This window comes from Schistocerca serialis, chromosome 1, assembly GCF_023864345.2.
Source record: "Schistocerca serialis cubense isolate TAMUIC-IGC-003099 chromosome 1, iqSchSeri2.2, whole genome shotgun sequence".
Taxonomy (NCBI): domain Eukaryota; kingdom Metazoa; phylum Arthropoda; class Insecta; order Orthoptera; family Acrididae; genus Schistocerca; species Schistocerca serialis.
This window is the reverse complement of record NC_064638.1, coordinates 855,230,002-855,252,872: the sequence shown is the minus strand read 5'-3', so window position 1 is coordinate 855,252,872 and position 22,871 is coordinate 855,230,002. Positions and strand designations below refer to the sequence as shown.

At 38.1% G+C, this 22,871-nt stretch overlaps 1 protein-coding gene across 5 annotated transcripts in view; it reads left to right on the top strand.

The window, feature by feature from the left end:
- LOC126485413 (TOX high mobility group box family member 3-like) overlaps nt 1-22,871 on the top strand; it is a 489,322-nt gene that overhangs the window by 462,265 nt on the left and 4,186 nt on the right. For 4 of the 5 annotated variants that reach the window (XM_050108870.1, XM_050108874.1, XM_050108875.1 and 1 more), the window contains 4 exons: nt 3,070-3,150; nt 7,626-7,922; nt 8,990-9,070; nt 19,345-19,556. In XM_050108870.1, the coding sequence (XP_049964827.1) occupies nt 3,070-3,150; nt 7,626-7,922; nt 8,990-9,070; nt 19,345-19,556 (671 nt within the window). The remainder of the gene's footprint in view (nt 1-3,069; nt 3,151-7,625; nt 7,923-8,989; nt 9,071-19,344; nt 19,557-22,871) is intronic. The other variant, XM_050108876.1, reaches the window with a different exon arrangement.

The following is a 22,871-nucleotide window of genomic DNA, read 5'->3' as shown; positions in this document are numbered from 1 at the left end:
ATACTATTGGTCCTGTTGTGCTGTACGTTCAGTTATTAAATAGCAGATGGTGTTTTGAAGCCTGCTTCCACCATGTTTGTTTGCCGTGTCCACTTTACACACCTTTACTTGAGCACTGCGCTGCATGTGTCTGAATCCGTTGAAGTCGCAAGAATTCTAGCAATTAGTTTTTTGTCCCTGTCCACTGCTGACAGAGCCATCAAATAATAAAGTAGAACAGCTCTGTAGTTGGCATTGTTGAATACACATTTCATGTCGAAATGACTGTTTAGGCTAGGGGAGTGTGATGATCATCAAAATTTGAGAACGTAAACATCGATTCGCAGTATCAATGATGTAAACATTGTAGCAACAAATTTAAAAACAAAATATCGAACTTCTTTGTTTGTTAAAAGAGAAAATAACTACTTATTGCATCTACATACATACTCCACAAGCCACTGTATAGTGTGTGGCCTATCTTGAACCACTCGCAAATAGTGTGTGAGAAAAATGACTCTGTATATGCATCTGTATGAGCCTTAATTTGTTGTATCTTATCTTCATGGTCATTACGCGAAATATATGTTGGCTGCAGTAGAACATTCAGCAGTCATTTTCAAATGCCGGTTTTCTAAATTTTTCCAGTAGTGTGCTTCTAAAAGAGCATCAGCTTCACATCAGGGATTCCCAGCTGTGCTCCCCAAACATCTCCGTAATATATTCGCGTTGTTCGAACCTACCAGTAAGAAATGTAGCAGTCCGCCTCTTTGATGTCTTCCCTTAATCCGAGCAATTACAGTTGAACCACACTTCCTCAAAATTCTCATACTGCTTTGCAATGTTAAACTGAGATATTTAAATGATAACACTAGTAATGCTGCAGCTGTACTTCATGCGTTTGTTTTTCCTACTCATTTGCATTAACTTACATTTTTCTATATTCAGTGCTGACTGCCATTCATCACACCAATTAGAAGTTTTGTCTAACTATCTTATATCATACCACAGTCACTCAACCTCAGCACCTTCCTGTACACCCTGGCATCATCAGCAAACAACTGCAGATTGCTGCCGCTCTGTTCACCAGATCATTTATGTATACAGAATACAACAGTGGTTCTGGTTCTGTCACACTTCGCTGCGGCACTCCTGATGACACTCTTGTTTCTCATGAACCATCAGCATTTTTTTTTTCATTTAAACAAATACATTTCATGAATGAATGAATAAAATAATGTGGCACATTATAATGAGCGACTAAAGGTTAGCATCTGTTCATCTAGTTGGTGAGGTTTCAAACAAAGCTCTGGAACTAACCACTCCAGCTCCATTTTCTCAGCGAAAGCTGGAATAACAAACCAAGTGTACACATAAATTGAGGGAGGAGTACTATCAATACTCTAGGTGGTAACCAATCCACTGATGCCCCAACATAGTACTGCAACTGGACTATTGGATTCTGGGGAGTTTGGTTTACCACAAAAAACAAAAAAAAAAAAAAACAAAAAAAAAACAAAAAAGGGAGTCGGAGACATCTGGCAAACTTTCCACCAAAGTGAAGACATATATAGGTACACTGAACACCTGTATACTAATCAGACCAGCGAAACTACATGCATGATGCTGGACAAACAAAAGATCCAGATACAGTATGTTTAAGGAACCTGTGTAACAAACAACAACATTATAGTCTTCAGTAACTACGGACTGTTTAGGAACAAAACAGAGAAGAAAACAGGCAAATGAACACTGCTCCTGGAAGTGGCCATTGCAGTTGACAAGGGACTCCTCCGATCAGTAACTGAAACGACACCAATAAACAACAGACTGATGACAGTGAGGCTCAGTTGTTCTAATAAGTTTCCACAACATTCCAACCATGTGTAACAGTAAACCAGTTAAAAAGAAAGACAAAGGGGTCAATAAGTACTAGGCCGAACTGGAGAAAACCATGATAAAAATTCCCAAAGTGGATGTTACAATTTTATTTGGTGATTTGAACTCACAATTAGGTAATGAAAAGACATTCAGATTAATGATACAACAATGCTCAGGGGATAGAATCATTAGCAAGAATGGCCAGAGAGTGGCTGAGTTATGTTACCAACTCAATATGAGGACAATGTCAACTCACTCAAAGAAAGTTATCAAGAAGTATGTTGAGCTAAAAAGATGTCATAAATTCAAGTATCGCTGGGAGATGATACAGGCAAATGACTTACAGAAGCAACCTCACAGAGAAATCAAAAGATGAGGAGAGCATTATGGGAAACTGCTGGCATAACAACCAGATATACATGATAGACAAACTTTCAAGCACAAAGTGCTTAAGTGGAGAGTGAACCATGAAGTAACAAATTTGAGATTGGTTGAATGAAAGGAAGAAAAAACAGTGATAAGATGAAAGAAGTGTGGCACATGAGAAAATTGCACCTCAAGTTGGTGCTTCACCTGGTCCACTAGTGGCCTACATGTGTATAATAATAATAATATCAACAACAAGGCAATTAAATTCAGTAACTAATGTGTTCAAAATAAAAATATCCTACAAGCAACAGAAGCAGAACTTGAAATTGTAGCGTGTGTGTGTGTGTGTGTGTGTGTGTGTGTGTGTGTGTGTGTGTGTGTGTGTGTGTATATGAGAGAGAGAGAGAGAGAGAGAGAGAGAGAGAGATATTTTTACTACCTGAAAGATCATGTTCTAGATCCTAAATATTTGAGGAGTATAGTTACATTGTCAGCTTCCGGAAAAAAAACCCTGTCTCTTAAAGTTAGTGTACAGTCTGACTGAAGGACGTACCTCTATCAGAATTGTTATTTGTATAGTTTATATGCAAAATTAGCAGTGCTTATTATTTCTGTTATCAGTATTTCCATGACATGGAGATTAATCTGCTGTATAAGTCAGCATGAGGCAATACCAGAAAGCCAAAACATCCACTAAGTGGCAGTATCACCTCCCTGTTGTATTACCTTTGACATGTTCCTCAAATGTATCATCATGTTATTAAGTTGTGTATTGTAAATTGTGATTTATTTCATAATTATTGTCTGCATGTACATAGCATTGTTTGATAATGTTCATAGGTTTACAAGAAGAAAACGGAGGCAGCAAAAAAAGAGTACCTTAAGGCCTTAGCAGCATACCGGGCTAGCTTGGTGTCAAAGGTGAGACTGTTTGTAATTACTAAATTTTGATTTCCACATTCTTTAACTGGTGCAAAGTTTCATTTGTTATGCCTCTTTAAAGTCACACTTTTTGAATGGAAAGCAGTGGCATTGTATTTCACTGCACTGTGACCAAGAAGTGGTAGTGATATGTTTTTTGTACTACGGCCCTGCAGTGGAACATATGACAGAAATGTCCTCTTAACCTAGCTACACACACAAATGCATGTAAGTTTATTGCACAAGTACACTAAGATTCCCTGTTGCTTCACTGCAAATGTGTGTGAACAGTTTCTGTGCCTAACTGAACTATGTCGTTGTGAAACCACAGCAGTGAGCTCAATTTGAGCACCCTCATCTGCTGAAGAAGGAAGAGACAAAGAAAGAAAACACCATGTGTTGAAAGAAATGGATATTCTCTTGTCAGACTTTTTAGCAAATTCAAAATAATCATATCATGTTGAGAGGCATAAGTGTCTGAGTGTCTTCTATCATTACTTTTTCTATAGTTAAAAAATGCATTTTGGAGACAGTATTACATCACCCAAGAAGCCTATAACCACTTCATGTCTCTACATCTGTTTCATTTCGATTACAAGATAAAATATATAGGGTATCTCAGATCTTTAAAAAATTGAAAATATGATCGTACCATAGAGTTGTTACATGTGCATGCCATTGTCACAGATCCCAAATGTTGAGTACCTTGTACCTTTCCTCCCCCCCCCCCCCCACCCACCCACCCCCTCTTTCCCAGACTGCAGCACCATGTGCTGTCAGATGTGTTTCTCTCAATTTCTTAATCAGTCACTTGTATGCATCCCATCTCTTTGCTTTGTTGTGGCAGTAACTGCATTCAGTATGTTGGTGCAACTAGCGTGTGTTGCTTTAAACTCAAACACCTTTGCTTTGCCCGCAGCAAATGATTCTCTGGAGACCGCTGATCATTGCATACAACTATATCTGTTCACTCTCACTTGTCACTGAGACATTTGTGGAAGTCCCAAATACACGTATACTTTGCTGCCTGTGCTAGCATGACAGGCACAAATATACAGACAGAAATCTGTTAACATCGTCCATCATTTCTACTTGCTGAATACTTTTACAGTGTTTACATGCACACTTATGCTTGTACAAAGATCTTATGTGTACATACTTTGTAAGTATGAAGCTATGCATTGCATGTTTGTGTAGACTTCCAGTTTATTTCATTACATTAACAAAGTCGTTGAAGTTGTCATTCACAACTTGGTTGTACATGCACTGAGAAGTCAAGGTTGTAATGAGGAGTTATTTTTCAATTTTGTTTTTGACAAAATAAAATACTGGCATCAGATGTTGTTGTTTGTGGAGGTGGTGGTGGTGGTGGTGGTGGTGGTGGTGGTGTTATCATTGTTGTCGTCATTGTCACTGTTCCCATCATCATATTCAGTCCAAAGACTGGTTGATGGACCTCTCTATGCTGATCTGCCTTGTGCAGGCCTCTTCATATCGGTATGACTACTGCAACCAACAGTCATTCGAACCTGTGTACTATAGTCAAGTCTTGCTCTCCCTTCACAATTTTTATCACCCTCCCTACCCCCGCCCCCACTTCCTTCCATTACTAAAATGATGTTTTCTTGGTGCCCTGTCTGGAGTGTAGCCTAGTACAGAAGTGAAATGTAGATGATACAAGAAGAGCATAGAAGCTTGGGAAATATGGTGTCACAGAAAAATGTTGAAGATTAGATGGGTAGATCATGTATCTAATCAGGAGGTATGGAATAGAACTGGGGAGAAAAGAAATTTGTGGCACAACTTGAATTAAAGAAGGGATCTGTTGATAGGACACATTCAGAGACATCAAGGGATCACCAATTTAGTATCAAAGGGTAGGCTGGTGGGCGTGAGGTGGGGGGGGGGGGGGAGTTAAAAATTACAGAGGGCAACCAAGAAATGAAATGAATACACTAAGCAGGTTCAAAAGGTTGTACGTTGCAGTAGTTACTTAGAGATGAAGAGGCTTGCAGAGGATACAGTAATTTGGAGATCTGCATCAAACCAGTTTCCAGACTGAAGACTACAACAACTAGTCCTTATTAGTTCTACAATCAATCCATTTAATCATCAGCATTCTTCTGTAGCATCTTCCAAAATCTTTTATTCTTTTCATATCTTGACTGTTTATCAACCTTGTTTACTTTCATACAATGCTGCAGACATCTCCAGAAAATACTTCATAACATTAAAATTTATATTAGATTTAAGTCCATCTTTTTAGAAATGTTTTTCTTTCTATAGCCAGTCTGCATTTTATGTCTTCCCTATCTTGGGGATTGTCAGTTGTCTTGCTACCCAAATAGCAGAACTCATTTACTAATCTAATTCTTTCAGCGTTGTCTGACTTAATTATCCACATTCCAGTACTCTTGTTTTACCATTGTTGGTGTTCATCATGTACCCTCTTTTCAAGACACTGTCCACCACATTTAATTGCACTTCCTAGTCCTTTGCTGTTTCTAACCAAATTACGTCATTGGTAAACCTCCAAGTTTTGAAACTTCCTGGCAGATTAAAACTGTGTGCCGAACCGAGACTCGAACTCGGCACCTTTGCCTTTTGCGGGCAAGTGCTCTACCAACTGAGCTACCCAAGCATGACTCACGCCCCGTCCTCACAGCTGTACTTCTGCCAGTAGCTTGTCTCCTACCTTCCAACTTTACAGAAGCTCTCTGCAAACCTTGCAGAACTAGCACTCCTGAAAGAAAGGATATTGTGGAGACATGGCTTAGCCACAGCCTGGGTAATGTTTTTATTTCTTCTCCCTGAGCTTTAAATCCCTTTCTAATTTCTCCTTGGTTTCCTTTACTGCTTGTTCAATGCACAGATTGAATAGCATAGGAGAGAGGCTACAACTTTGTGTTACTCCCTTCTCAACCTCTGTTTCCTTTCATTCTTTCAGCTGTCTTATTTCTGTACAAATTGAAAATAACCCTTCACACCCTGTATTTAATCTGTACAATCCCAGAATTTCAAAAAGTGTTTTCCACTCCACATTGTCAAAAGCGTTCTCTAAATTTACGGATGCTACAAATGTAGGTTTGCCTTTCCATAACTTATCTTCTAAGATAAGTTGTAAGATCAGTATAGCCTGCATTTTTCTGGAACCCTAACTGACCTTTCATGATGTTGGCTTCTATCAGTTTTTCCATTCTTTTGTAAATAATATGTGTCTGTATTTTGCAGTCATTATTTATTAAACTAATAATTCAATAATATTCCTGCCTTTTGTGGAATTGAAACTATTACATTCTGAAGGTATTTTGGCTGTCTCTCATATCATGCACACCAAGTAGAATAGTTTTGACATGGCTGGCCCTACCAAGCATCTTAATAATTCTAAAGAAATGTCATCTAATCCAGGGGACCTGTTCAGCTAAGGTATTTCAGCATTCTGTCAAATTCTTCTTGCAGTATTGTATCTCCCATCTCATCTCCATTTACCTCCTTCTCCTCCCTTGCTACAATGTTTCCATAAGTTCATTTCTGTTTGTGTAGTCCTTCTACATATTCCTTCCATCTTACATCTTTCCCTTCTTTATTTAGTACTGCCTTGCCACCTGCACACTTGATATTTGTATGGCTACTTCTCTTTTCTCCAAAGGTCTTCTGTTTTCATCTTGGTAGCATTTACCTTCTGCCTTGTGGTGAATGTTTGTTCAGCCTTTCGTTTGTCCTCTAGCCATTACTCAGTCTTAAAGAGGAAGTATAAAATTTAATAAAGGACAAGTTGATAATTAATTGTCATAGAGTTTTGCAACAGCTGTTTCTTCCTTCGTGGGAATGTACAAAGTGATGATTTGTAATGGTAGAAAAAGTTTGCAGCTTGTCATTGTAAAACTTGAGGTTCTGTAAAATATTAATAAAAACAACTTTGATTGTTCCTGTGTGGTAAAAGTATAACCAGAGTAGGTTAGCTGTTTTTGTGGGTTGTGGCACAATAATTAGATAGTAACACAAAGAAGGTAGTAGTTGTCAACTTACATGGAAGTAGCTACATGAAGACAGATGATATGTATTGGAAAGCAGCCAAATTAGATTAAAATATGATTTAATTTTATCATATATAATGTCTTAGCACAGAGAAACAGTGTATTCAGTGTCTTTGGGTCTGTCTTGATGGTTTGAGTAGGACATCAGAATTAGCTTAGTGTCAAATCAAATAAAAAATATTAAAACAAGTAATAACCACTTGAATGACATTTGTACTTCAGATATGACAGTTATAGTCACAGATATAGGCACACAACTATAATAACTTAAAATGATCAAGCCCATAAAGAATCACTTTTACAATTCAGTCTTTCATGAAATGTATTCCTTCCTGTTAAGTGATATAAGTGTAAAATAATTATTTGTCATATTAATGAATTTATTTATATTACAAAACATTTATAAATTTGCATATTGTGATTGATTTGTTGTTTTAGGGAGCTGGTGAATCGGAGAACATGTATGGAGGGTACGGTGGATATGGTGGGGGGTATAGTGGTTACTCGCCACCTACTGCATTACCATCACCTCCCATGTCTGCACCACCTCCACAGCAGCAGCAGCAGCAACAGCAGCAGCAGCAACAACAACAGCAGCAGCAGCAACAGCAACAGCAGCAGCAGCAGCAGCAACAACAGATGGCTGGCATGAACAAAAAGTCACAAATGCTGGGACCAATGATACCTGACAGGAGTGCTGCCCAGCAGCCACCCCCGCAACAGCAGCAGCAACAGGTATGATACATTTATTATGATTCACACAGAACATACTGCTAAAAAAATTATTACTAATGTTGAACCTTTAGGTTCATAATAATCTTTGTGCAGAAGTCAGCCCGTTAAATTGCTACTTTCAAGTCTCCAGATTGTATTTAAGCATCTTAGGTTGAACTCCATACCTTTCCAGTGTGCTTTATGGAACGAGAGAGCACCATGTATTGCCTTTATTGGATATTGACAGAGAAAAATTAAATGCCACTTCCAGACTTCACCATTACTATCCTTTTTCTCTTTTAATTTCTCTCATTACCCATAACAACTATTAAAGTTCTACTATCAGATTTACTAACTCACTTGATATTTATGGTGCCTCTTTGTCTCAACTGGTGACATAAAGATAGTATCTTCAGTTTAGGTGTTAATTAATCTTATTGAAAAATACCACATGAAACCCGTACCATATAGGATTAAGAGAGGAAATTGAACGTCTTCACAAAAGTGCAGCACATATTTCCACGGGTTTGTCTGAATTGATGAAGAGTGTCACAAAAATGCTGAAAAACATGAATTGCCATATGCTTGAAGATAGATGTCAGTTATCTCCTAAAAACTTGCTTATAAAGTCAACCATGTAGAAGTTTCAAGAGTGAAGAATCTATAAAAATACTTCAGCTCCCTACATATCACTCCTCTGGAGGCCTCAGAATTGAGATTAGACTAACTTGCAGTACGCACTGAGGCATTAAAGCAATCATTCTTCCTACATTCCATACACAACTGGAACAGGAAGGAACTGTGGCATATGGTTCATCCACCAAGCAGTGGTTTGCAGAGTAGGCCTATGTTTTTTACTTTTTGAAATAACCAGAATGTCTGTTGTTTCAAAGATGTTTTATATCTTGTAAGGGGGGCAAGGGCACCTTGTACATATGTAAAATCTGAGCTTTTAATCTGTAGAGCAATGCACCTCAACAAATATATCTCATATCTTGTCTTGGTCTGTGCAAGTAAATAAAGTCCATATACTAAAATCACCAAAAGAAGGGAATTGTGTACCTGATGATTCAATATTCTTTTCACAGGGCATGATGGGTCATGTGGGAAGTCATATGCCTCAACCCCATATGCCAGCTCCTGTACCACAAAGCAGTTACATGCAGCAGGTAAAGATCTTAGTATAATGTTACTTTTTGTTAATTGTATGAGAAGTTGCAAGATGATGACACAACTGCATAAAAAGAGGCCACCAGCATTAGGTAGATAAAGCAGCCAGTCAAAAATTAATCACACAGACCAGAATGGTTCAAAACAAGCAGTTATTCATCTCAATCAATTATATCTCCCTTTCACATTTATCATTGTTTACAAGAATCACTAATTTGACTGCTTAAGCCAGAAACACATCTTATGTATTAATCTCTCATCAATGTGTACAAGGTGAACCTTTCCTTATCTTTTCCACATGTCAAAATACATATATGAACATACGAAGCCCCTTTGTAATCTTTCTCGGTTCAAGGAAAACTAGCTGAGTATCCTGCATTGCCCAGGTACATACGTATTCTAATTCTATTAGTCCATCTCCTCTCCTCCCCTTCACTCTCTGCCCATCTCCTCCATCTTCCTCTCTATTATCCTTCTCCCCCCCCCCCCCCCTTCTCTGTCCGCCTTTACCACACTCCACTTCCTGTTGCCTCCTACCTCTCTATTTGTCTGTCCTCTGTTCTGCCCTTTCTCTCTGTCCATCTGCTTCTCCTCACACTTTCTGTCCATCTGCCCCTTATCCTTTTGCCCATTTGCTCTTTCCTCCCCTTGAGTCCATCTCTTCGGGCCCCATCTATCTCCTCCTAACTACCTTTATATCCTCCTCTGCACTCTCTCTGTTAATCTCTTCCTCCACTCTCTCTCAGTCTACCTCCTCCTCTTTTCTTTTTCTGTCCACTTCCCCCTCCCTCTCTCTCTGTCCACCTCCTCCTCCTCCTCCTCCTCCTCCTCCTCCCCCCCCCCCTCACATCTGTGTCCATGTCCTCCTTCCTATCTGTCTGTCTCTCTCTTCCTCCCCCCATTCTCTTTCCATGTTACCATCCACACCTCAGTAGAATGTTGCTAATTCTTACCTCCCACAGTATTTCTTTCCAGATAGTAAGTAGTGTGTGAAACAAGCTTGGTTGAAATTGAACAAGGGGTTTAGTCATAGTTTTTTATCTGTGACTTTGCCTACATATGCACATCACATGTATTTAATATACTTCGTACTTATTTGTACCCATATGTCACCTGCACCTCTAATGACTTTCACTCTGCCGTTTGGTTTTCATGCTGCTCAATGTTTATGATGATGTATCTCCTGAGCAGAGCGTTGTACAATGATATGATTTTGCTGGTGCATTCAGTGGTGTATGTGAATAATGTCTGCAAAATGTGTCAGGAATACCGTTAGTAGTAGAGAAGTAATAAATCGAAATATCGTTCGCAATGTGATGGTTTTAATGCGTGACCAGCAAAAATGTAGTAAGCAATAAACTATTTCCCTTTAATTATTTTGTAGGGATGTCAGCCACAAAAAGTTTCACAAAGGTTTGTTTTTATGTGCAAAGTTTGGTGCAAATCACTAAATGCTTTCTCAAGTACTGGATGAGTAAGATCTGTGTGTTCACATACAGGTCTTTTTCACCCCCATCCCCACCTCTTTGATAAGTAGGTCACTCTAACCCCCACAGTGACTCATTCCAGACAGTAAATGATATGTGTACTAAGTTTGGTTGAATGTGGTCCAGTAGTTTAGAAGGATATGTGAATCATATGTACATCCATTTTTATAATATGTGTGGATTACTCTATATCAGAACAAAGGGTTTTGCTGTTACATCACTGCACTGGAAATGCAGTCCATTAAAATACCTGAGCTGCATGGAAGAATATGCAATTTGCTCATGATTATACTAATGAATTGTATCATATCAGCAAATCCAAATGCTACTCTGAGATGAAGAAATTGAAAGAACAGAGGAAATTATGGCAGGCTATATCAGACCAGTCAGAAAACTGATCGGGCCACCACAGTGTTGTACCGGGTGTTGTCTTATTGAAGGAGATATGCCATTCCTTTTTACAACCTGTTAATGATCTCATTCAGGTATTTGCAGAGCTCCTAAAGCATAAAGTGGAATCCACAATTTGGCATAGGTTTATCACATTCTCATGTCATTGAGAGAGACAAAAATTCCTCTCCTCTCTTCACATCCTCAGTTATTTGTTGGAAGTATTCCAGTCTCTGTTTTCCCCTGCAGTTGCTTTCATCATATCTTAATACAAGTCCTATATCCCATCGTTATGCCACTGTTTTCCATGTGTTCTTTTCTTCAGTATTTCTTGGGAGAACTTCCTCATTCCTTATCTTAACCTGTCCACCTAATTTTTAACATCCTTCTACAGCACCATATCTCAAATTCCTCACTATTCTTATGTTCTGGTTTGCCCTGGCTGCAGTCCATGATTCACTACCATACAATGCTGTGCTGAAAACAAACACTGAAGCGCCAAAGAAACTGGTATAGGCATGCATATTCAAATACAGAGATAAGGAAACAGGCAAAATACAGCGCTGCGGTCAGTAATGCCTATGTAAGACAGTAAGTGTCTGGTGCAGTTGTTGGATCGATTACTGCTGTTACAATGGCAGGTTATCAAGATTTAAGTGAGTTTAAATATGGTGTTATAGTCAGCGCATGAGCAATGGGACATAGCGTCTCTGAGGTAATGGTGAGGTGGGGATTTTCCCGTATGACGATTTCATGAGTGTACTGTGAATGTCAGGAATCCGGCAAAACATCAAATCTCCGACATTTCCGCAGCCAGAAAAAGATCCTGCAATAACGGGACTGACAACAACTGAAGAGAATCATTCAAAGTGACATATGTGCAATCCTTCTGCAAACTGCTGATTTCAATGCTGGGCCATCAGCAGCTGTCAGCATGCGAACCATTCAACGAAACATCATCAATATGGGTTTTTGGAGCTGAAGGCGCACTCATGTACCCTTGATGACTGCATGACACAAAGCTTTATGCCTTGCCTGGGCCCGTCAACACCAACATTGGACTGTTGATGACTGGAAATGTGTTGCCGGGGATGAGTCTCATTTCAAATTGTATTGAACAGATGGACATGTACGAGTATGGAGACAATTTCGTGAGTCCATGGACCCTGCATGTCAGCAGGAGACTGTTCAAGCTGGTGGAGACTCTGCAATGGTGTGGGGCGTGTGCAGTTGGAGTGATATGGGACCCCTGGTATATCTAGATACAACTCTGACAGGTGACATGTATGTAAGCACCCTGTGTGATCATCTGCATCCACTCATGTCCATTTTTCATTCCAACAGACTTGGGAAATTCCATCAGGAAAATGTGACACCCCACACATCCAGAATTGCTACAGGGTGGTTCCAGGAACACTCTTCTGAGTTTAAACACTTCCACTGCCCACCAAACTCACCAGACAGAACGTTATTGAGCATATCTGGGATGCCTTACAATGTGCTGTTCAGAAGAGATCTCCACCCCCTCGTACTCTTATGGATTTATGGACAGCCCTGCAGGATTTATGGTGTGTTCCCTCGAGGATTACTACAGACATTATTCGAATCCATACCACATCGTGTTCTGGCTCTTGTGTGCTCGTGGGGGTCCTACATGATATTGGGCAGGTATACCAGTTTCTTTGGTTCTTCAGTGTATATTCTGAGAAATTTCTTGCTCAGATTGAGGCCTGTGATTGATGCTAGTAGATTTTCTTTGGCCAGGATTGCCCACTTTCCCTGTGCTATTCTGCTTTTTATGTCATTGCTTCATCCACCGTACGTTATTTTGCCTTGAAGGTAGCAGAATTCCTTAACTTTATGTGGTTTGTGGTTTCCAATTTTGTTGTGAAGTTTAAGCAAATCTCATTTCTGCTATTACTCTTTATTTACATATTTTTTCAGTTTACCCTCAGTCCATATTCAGTTCATTCCACTCAAAGGTCCTGTTGTTCATTTACACTTTCATAAATGTAGTAATGTCATCACCAAGTCTTATCATTGATTTCGTTTCAGCATAATTTTAATCCCAAATGCTTTTTTATTTCAGTCTCTGATCACAATATGAATTCTTTAGACGATGACCGGTTTCAGTGTGTAAGCATTTTACAGTATTGGATCACTGTTTGTATACGCGATTATGTCGCAGTTGGTGAAAATTTTAATCCCACTTCAGAACCTTTCTCTTATTTGCATCATTGCTTATTTGATGTGTAGATTGAACAGTAGTCGTGGAAAACTGTATCCCTGTCTTAAACTTTTTTAATCTTCCATTATTATTGTTCCCTTACTATTTTTCTCAGAATATTGAACATCTTGCACTTTAACAATCGTCCTTAAAGTTGGAGCAATACAAATACTACTATAGTTTCCTAGATTTCTCCTCAGTTTTACCAACAATAGAAATATCTCTTCTGGAAACTGAAAGTGAGAGGGGAAACTTACCAACTGATTTCGGGCATATACCTGTATAAAGTTTTCCAAATAGCTGCTTTGCCAAGTAATCTATTAGTCCAGTGGGTTCATGAGTCATGGCAAATATCTTGCAAATGGGTAAATTTTCTGCAAGATTCTCTCCAGGGATCTAGTATGAAACGATCTCCACTTTTCTTAAAAAGCAAGGTTTAATGGCATTACTTCTGTATGTTTCTTATTTCCTACTAGTATTGACAAAAGAAGTGACAAGTATTATGTGAATTGGTGCAACTAAATAGAAAGTATTTTAAGTAGGCAATGCCCTTTTCCTAGATTAATTGTTTGGTAGATATTTTTTGGAAAATAGATTATTCTTCCAATAACTTACTTCAGTGTGCAGATACATTCTCGGCATGGGAAATATTTCTTTTCCTATCTACTGACAAATTAACTTTATGTATTACACTTTACCCCATTCATATTATGCTGTGAGAGAAAGACACTGCTGGTCTCATAGCATAATGTATAAATGTCCTTATCTGACATAAATGACTCTGTGGGCAATGATGAGTACAAAAAGACATTTTGAGGCATGAAAACTGGAGAAACTTTTATAACAACATACTTTTGTATTACATATTAGTTACGAAGAACATTTGGATTTAATATCATCTGAAAACTGCTCAGTTCCAAATTATCCAATTTAGGTAACTTTTCATCTGTTTTCATTGGACATCATTGTATTCTCTTAATGCTAATTTTGAATTCCCTTGAAGATAAAACTAAAAGTGATTTTGCACTATTATTTGTGGTCGGTATCCATGAAGGAATTTCTGTCAAGCAGCTTCCTAAAATGATAAACAGGTTTTAATTATTGAAACCATTGACTTTTAATGCAATTTTTGGTATTCAGGTTCATGTCAATAGTTGAGAACTTCTCAGTACTCTTAACATTGGTACCCAGCTGATGATAAAGATAGTATGCTATACCAATTGAAGACATCTACTCAGTCAAGAAGCTTCATTTTGATGTAGATTACTGCAGACTGAAATATAGTTGCACAATTGGAAATCTGAGCACACTGTTGCTAGCAAGCAACAGTGAGCTATACACTGAAAGTTTTTCTGTGTCATTGAACTCTACATCTATTTCTCAGAAAAATATTCTGAATCTCATGAGTGGGCCGTAGTGAAGAGTAATACTAAAATTATGATTAGTATGATAATTGTAGAAGTATGATCATTATTAAGATGGGGCTTGGTACTTGGTATAAATGACTTAGAACATGTGATGTTCCTCAGTGGGTAGTATAGAGATTTTATCAGCAAGATATGCAAAATACGCATTGCGACAAGGAAGTCCCAGATTCATGCGTGCCTTTACACACTCTGTGATCAAGACATGGAGGAAATTTACATAGAGAATTTAAATCAGTTTTCTATTTGTAACTGGTAACGAGCAGCACCCTGTACAGTATAGATCAAAGAACACTTGAACGACTTTGGGGATGGGCTCTTTGTAAAAAAAAGCAAGGAGAAAAAGCATAATGTACACAGAAGCTTGAAAATTGATTGTTTTTGAAAGAGCATTGTACAACTGCATATTGCTGTATCCTGCTTCTCGCGCATGTAAGGTGAGTGCGCCAAGTATAATGTTGCTGTGCATGTGTACTTAAATCAACTGCAAACTGTATCAGTGCGGGGCTAGCCACCACAAGCCACCTGTAGGAAGCACGCACTCAGCACGGTCTCCACTGTGCCGATTACTCAGGTGTGTTCTTTTAATTTGTACTGCTCACATCACCTGTCCTGTGTATAGCTTATGTTTCACTTTCTGTATAATTCTCTTATTGTGTTACGTGTGGAGTCACAAGAGGCTTCTTTCCATTATTGTTCAGAGATTACGAATAAAGCCATATTTGTGTTACTTGGGTCATGTTATTTGGTTACTAAACAATTACAATGTTGTAGTAACAAAATAATATGAAAAACCAATACAAGTATTTATAAGCTTCTGAACAATAACGGAAATAAGCCTCTTGTGACTCTGCATGTAACACGACAAAGGAATCATACAGAAGGTGAAACATAAGCTATACACAGGACAGCTGATGTGAGTAGTACAAACTAAAAGAACAAAGTGAGTGTGAATCAGTGCTACTCTGCATGTATATATGTGCGAGTCGCTGGTAGGTGGCGCACCAGAGACTATACCGTGTGTATGATTCCTACACGCGACCTCTAGTGGCTGTCGCGCGCTAATACAGTTGGCAGTTGATTTAAGCAGACACATGCAGTGACACTACACTCGATGCACTCACACTCCTAGTAGCAGGATACAGCAGATATTACATATGCCAAGATACACATATAACATTATTAAAATGTCTTTTACCCTCTGCCTTTGCTCTTACACAGACATTTACTCTCCAGACCATGCCTTTTTCTCCCTTTCAGAACTCTAATCAGGTCCAAAAACATTCACTGTTCCCCATTGTGTGCATTGATAAAATTTGTCTGCGTATGGAATGTCCTTCAGTAAACTAATACATTTGGCATAGATGTAAAACAAGCCTGTAGATAAGTCTATAGATAAAGTAACACTGAAAGAAATCCATTTGGTTGTGAAGCGGGTAATGCATGGGACCTTTAATGACTACTGTAGCAGAATATTATAAAAAGATCTTTCACAAAACCCAAAGAAATTCTTGTCATATGTAAAGGCTATTAGTGGCACTAAAGTTAGTGTCAAACATACATGGACAAGAGAAGACCTGAAACTGGCTGTAGTTTTTCTTAATAAGTAACTTTTGTGCTACCAGTCATGATTTTCTTTTATGTATATTTTGCACAATGCATTTTGTGAAATGAATCACATCTTCAAGTGCATTTTCTGTGTGCTTTGCCATTTATTCATGATTTTTTCATGAGTGAGGTGCTGCATTGTTCTGCTGTCTTTACTGCAATATATAAAAGACAAGTGCAAGTTTCAATTGATGATCGAACTCTATATAGAGTTAATGGCAAAACTTGAAAGAACTTTTACTTCAACTCTCCTTGTGCTTAACTTGTGCAGAAGCTTACACATATTAAACATCACACACATTTTTCTGTACACAGTACACATTTAAGATTCATCTTCAAAAACTTTGTTATCATTTGCTTTTATATTTTCCAGTGGTTCATATTTCTTTGTTTCACTACTTTTATTTAAGTGTGCTATAGAAGCACTTGATTAAGTTCACTGATTGATTTTCCAGTTTTTCATTTAATATTTTATCTTCATTTTTTTATAGTGTGAATATATCTCCACTTCTTCTAAAAGATCCGTTTTATGGACTTAATTTTTACTCTCTATTTCTAAATGGGTGACATGTGTTGTGTATGTGTGTGGCTATTGCTGATGCACGTCTGTAGGCTTTGACGTGCTCTGTATATCTGATGTTGAAATCTCAACATCAGAACTTGGAGCATTCCTGGCAATTTGTTTTGTATGTTCCGTTTTCTGAACATTGGTTATGATTACACATTTTGTTATGTAGTAGTTTTTGTTGTTGTTTATTAGATGTAGAAAATCCAAATTTTACTTTGAGGTTTTTGAAAATATTTGCAATCTTCTGTGATATGGGGTGCTAGATATACATTTGTTTTTGTCTTTTTTTTTCTATTGTGCGGTTTGTGTCTGGGTATTTCTTCACTTTACCTAGTACAGTGTTGGAACATATCTGAGACAAAAGCATCAATCTTTCTGTACATAAATATCACAAGACACAACAAAACATGCACATTTGAAAGTTATAGGAAAATACAATGACCAGCACCACAATGCCTGCAACCTTAAGTCACCCAAAAGTTCATAAGCAAACAGCATACAGGTCATTGTTGTATAGGGCAACTAAGATACTGTTGAACCAAGAAAACACGCAACAGGAAATAAACATAGTGAAACAGACTGCAGTTGCTAATGACTATGCTACTTCTATGGTTGACACAGTACTAGGCAATGTGGTTAATTGGTAAAATACTGGGGAAATGAAATCAGTCTACAAAGGGGAGTGCATGCAGTACACTTGCACAACCCATCCTAAATAATGCTCATGTATGTGGGAGCCATAGCAAACAGGACTAAGAGGAGATATTGGATGGATATAAAAAAAGGGCAGTATGAATGGTCACAGGTTTGTTTGATCCATGGGAGAGTTGTCATGAAGATGCAGTAAGAACTGAGCTGTACTAAAATTGCTCATCTGTATTGTTGAGTCGTCATTCTTTGACTGCACATTAAAGATACAAACAGTGATCGTGATCCTGTAAAACTGGCTTGAAAATATTATTTTGGGCACACATAGAAAGTGAAATAGTATTTTAATATAAATGCAGTTGGTAATAGTTGCCAGTGATTATGGAATCTGGGCAATAATGTGTAGTTAGAGGAAGATTCTCCACTATCTTCAAAAGTTAAATTATTAATGTCAAATGGAACATTGTCGATAGTGTTTTAATTTCAAATGTCTTTCTATCGAAAACTGCTGTATCAAAAGCTTTGCAGTAGTTTTAGCTCCTTAGAGAAGGTGTCACACTAAAACTTAGAGAAAAGTAATCATTTATTTTGTTCAGAGCATTCTGCTCATCATTTATATGTTGGCCATATAGCCAAAATAGATAGTTTTCAAAAGTGTGTTTTCTCTATTGTTGGTAATACATTCATTGATACCATTTCACACATTCCACAGTAACTGTGGAAAAATTAAGACACATAGAAACTTTGGAAATTGATTGTAGATATCTTTTGAAATTATTTTTTTTTAGCAATGGGCACTACTTCAAAATTTATAAGTTTCAGACCCAAAATGTTTATCTTGTAATCCTATGCATTTTGAAATTGGATTAGTTGAGGACATGGGATTCCATTCTGCGACTCTTTGCATGTTTGGGTTTAAGCTGTATTTTGTCAGTGAAATTTGTAATAGTCTCAAGACTAAATATTAACACTATGCAAGACAGAAGATAGTCTTAACTACCAAATGCTGAAAGAAAATAAGCAGTAGCAGACTCTGGTAACATTTCCAAACTTCCCAGAATGGCATTTTTTCCTATGCAATTGATTCCTGTACATACTTTGCACTTTGTATGACATGGCCTAACACTCTTACTTTACCTTTAGTTGTTCTTTTTGTTCTTTACACCTGTTCAATGGTCTCTGCTGAATCCGTCACCATTGAAACAGTGTAATCAAGGGGAGAGCAAATTAAGAAGGTGCACAGTTATCTGTTAACCGGCAGATCTGGTTCAGTATTTTGTATAATAATGACTACGACCAAGACCACCAGCAACAATGTTCAAACTGCTGTTAGAGATTGTGTGGTACCTGATAGAATGCACCTGGGTACTTCTTTCATTACATGGGTTTGTGGGTCCTCCATCCCCATTTCAGATTTTTACAAACTAGAAAGGTGAAAGCTGACTGTCGTGTGCATTCTTTGCTCTAATTTACACTATTTTCTTCATTCTAATTTACTTTTCAGGATTCTCCTATACAGCTTCTGTTTGTCATTCTATTTTCAGGTTACTTATATAGAAGCTGGTCTAAACTTCCCTTGTTATTTTTTATGCTTTAACTATCCCCTTTATTCTGTGTTTTCTTTTGAATTCAGCCCAATATTCTAGCATGAGAATATATATTACACTTTCACCTTCCAAATTCTTAACTTTCCATGACATCATTCTAAGAGCTAGAAATTCCATTTATCCCATCATTCATGTGTCTTTCAGCCATAGTGTTTTCTTATTCTAGTATTTGGTAGTTAAGACACTGTCTCTAAATAGTGTTGAGTGAGTTGTGATTGCGAATCCTACAGTATGAGGACTAAGCACAAAGAATGTAGTTCCATGGTTGGGTCTAAGTAACCAACATTTTGGGATTTTCTCTTTGCACATGCCAGCCCCAACGCAGTGAACACGTTGTTTCAAGCCCACCGCCAGGTGCGGGTCCTCCTCCGGTGCCTGCACCAGCGCCGCAGCCAGCTGTAGGTGCACCACAGCTGCGCCCTGGCACCAACACCTGCATCCGCCATGGGTGTCCCAACCCTGCTATCAGCAACTCTGAGTGGGAGGATGAATACTGCAGCAATGAGTGTGTTGTTAGCCACTGCAGGTATGTAAAATCCTAATCAACAGAAGTGTAAATTTACAATAGTGTGACAATATTATGAAAAGGATCAATTGCTACACACCATAGTCAAGATGTTGAGTCGCAGACAGACACAACAAAAAGACTGTTAAACAAATAAGCTTTTGGCCAAAAGGCCTCCTTCTGAAGTAGACAACACACATTTATGCAAATACAACTCATATACATGACCACTGTCTCTGGCTGGCCTCTGCAACCAGAGTTGGTGGTCATGTCTCTGTGTCATGTATTTCAGAAGAAGCCTTTTGGCCAGAAGCTTACTTGTTCAGCAGTCTTTTTGTCATGACCGTCTGCAACTGAGTGTCTCCACTGTACGGTGAGTAGTGATCTATCCTTTTCATAATGTTTTCATTATTCCATCCTGCATTTTCCATTGTTTGATTTTACCATGGTATGATGCATTTCAAAAAGTAAGGGCCATCTGCTGATATTTAAATGTTGACAACTCAGAATGAAAGGTGCACAAAGAAATCACAGAAATCATAGTTTTAATTCAGTAGTTGTTTGAGTATGGGTGGAAACAAACAACAGTGGCTTTGAAAGTGGTTGGTTACTACTGTCAGCTGCAAACCGTGTGCTATGATTTTAATTTTTGTGTGTAAAAGGATTTACATCTGCTCAAACTCATCAGGAGTTGCAAGTACTACATGGGCCTACAGCAATGAGTGAAGGAAAAGGTAGATAATGGTATCCAGAGTGATGAAATCACGCAAGTGTACAAAACAAGTCCATTTGATAGGTCATTGATAATTGGTGATCTGGCTGATGAACTTGTTCAAGTTGGAGACTCCACTATTTACATAGTTGTCATAGAAAGGCTCACATATTGCAAGGTGGGACCGAAAATATGCATCAACACATCTTGCCTGTACCAAGGATCAGTTTTAACATTTTTATTGAGAACATTGACCAGCTACACTGTAGTCCCAGCTTCTCACTCAGTAAACATTAACTCTTCTTGCATTAGAAACAACAGTTAGATGGACAACAGTTTGAAGACAGTGAGTAACTCAAGACCACCACTGTCAGCTGGATCAGTTCCTGGGAAAAGAACTTGTATGTAGATAGGTTGAAGAAACTGTTGCAGTTTTGTAAAAATGCATAAAAGTGAATGGCAATTACATGGAAAAATGAAGAAGATTAGAAGGAAACTAGAGGCGCAAATAAAGCCTTTTCTAATTAATGTATTTTTATGACTAGAAGTTCAGTATTTTTCAAATATGCCTCCATACATTTGTCAACACAGCTGTTGTATTAAGGGCTTTAAAAGGACAATGAGAACAAGACAGACTGTGACAGCAAGAATATATTATGAAAAGAGAGAAATTAATTTTGTGGTAATATCTTCCAGTGGACAATATCAGCTAAGAAAGCTAAATAATATTTATGTTATTAAAAGGACATATAAAGTCAGGTTTTTCTTTTGCCCTATGTGATGGAAGGAAATTGGATGGTTGGCCCTTATTTTCCAAAAAATTATATGGAGTTTTTACTGTAGACATTTATGTAGTATGTTATACGGATCACCACTTGGAATGTAGCAGGTTTTTTGTGAAATGAAAAGGAGCCAACATCTTGTAATGAAGCTGTGGTATTGATGATAAAATACAATACTGGAAAGTCATAAAACTAACAACTGAGAGAGCAAGTCGAGTTAACCATTCACTATAGAGTAGCAGCATTGAGTGTGAAACAGTTACATAAACAAGATTTGGGACTTGTATCTTAGCTTTCAGTGTCTTTTTGGACTGTACATTTTTAACTTGGAAGGAGGGCATTGTACAAAAGTTTAGTTACAAGATCCAAATCCTGTCTGTGTGCCTGTACTCCTTAATGCCCCAACTATACCATAAATGATTATGTTTTCCATTGTCTATGGATAATCTAAAATGGGTTTGTTTTTGACACATAACATAGACACAAATATGGAAAGGATGGCAGGAATCTGTTGTACACATGGAACTAAATATGATAATGGAAAATCTTGGGTAGGATACAAACAGTCCAAGGAGAAAGGTAACAACCCACTATATAATTATAGTTAGCCATTGAGTGGTCAGTTTTCACAAAAATAAGATTTAAAATGTTCTAAGCTTTCAGGCCTTGGATGCCTCAACTGTATGGTGAGATGTTACATTTACTCCTTCCATTAATTAGGAACGTAGAACTAATTTATTGTTTGGATCATAGAGACAACTCACTGACACAACTCATCTGCAACAAATTTAGAAGCACTATTCAACCCGACATGAGCAATGGCATGTCCTGCAATGGGCCCTGTTCCTGAATTGAGTTTCTAAAATGTAAAGGAAAGCTTTGTTTTAATAATTATATTGAAATCAAAATGTATTTCAGTACAAATACAACAAATGGGTGTTGTCATTATCAGAGAATATTATGGTTTTGCTTGTTATTGCTTGAAGTTAAATGGGGAGCCAGTGTATTCAGAAGTGTACCCCTCATTCTTAATGATTGTATAGGTGTGGCTGTTATTTTACTTTAAAGAGAAGAGAAGATCACATATTTTTGAAGAACTATACATATCTAGAGCAGCAGTAATTATATTTTGTAAATATACTGACAGAAAAAATGGAACACCAAGAAGGAGTTCTGTGACATAAAGGAAGGTGTTAGGCATGTTTCTACATCTGAAATGGGATGTCTCTTCAAATTTTGCACCAGTTGCATAAGAGTGGCACTATTAGCATCACTATGAGGTTGCAAATCAGGTTTGCTTAAATACATGCTATAACTGTCATAAACATTAGTTACCTTTGAGATTGGATGTCATGAGTTGATGTAAGTCAAGAATGCTATTAAGGTGACAAAGATGCCATTATCGGCACCTCACTGAGTTTGAATGAGGTCATGTTATAGGGCTATGAGAAGTTAGATGTTCCTTCTGCAATACTGCAGAAAGACTTGGCAGTAATGTAGCCACTGTACATGATTGCTGGCAGCATTGGTCATGAAAATGTCGGAAGAAGATAGGGCGCCGCACAGCCACATGGCACTTCTGAGAGGAAAGACCGTCATGTTCGGCATACAGCTGTGGTGCGTTGTGTAGCACCTGCAGCAGCAGTAGTCTGAGCAGCAGTTGGCACCACAGTGACACAACCAACTATTACCTCAAGGACAGCTGCAAGCCAGACACCCTGCAGCATGCATTCCACTGACCCCAAACCACTGCCCTTTGCAACTTCAGTGGTGTCAAGTGAGAGCTCATTGAAGGATGGGGTGGTGGTCTGTTGTGTTTTCTGATGAAAGCTGGTTCTGCCT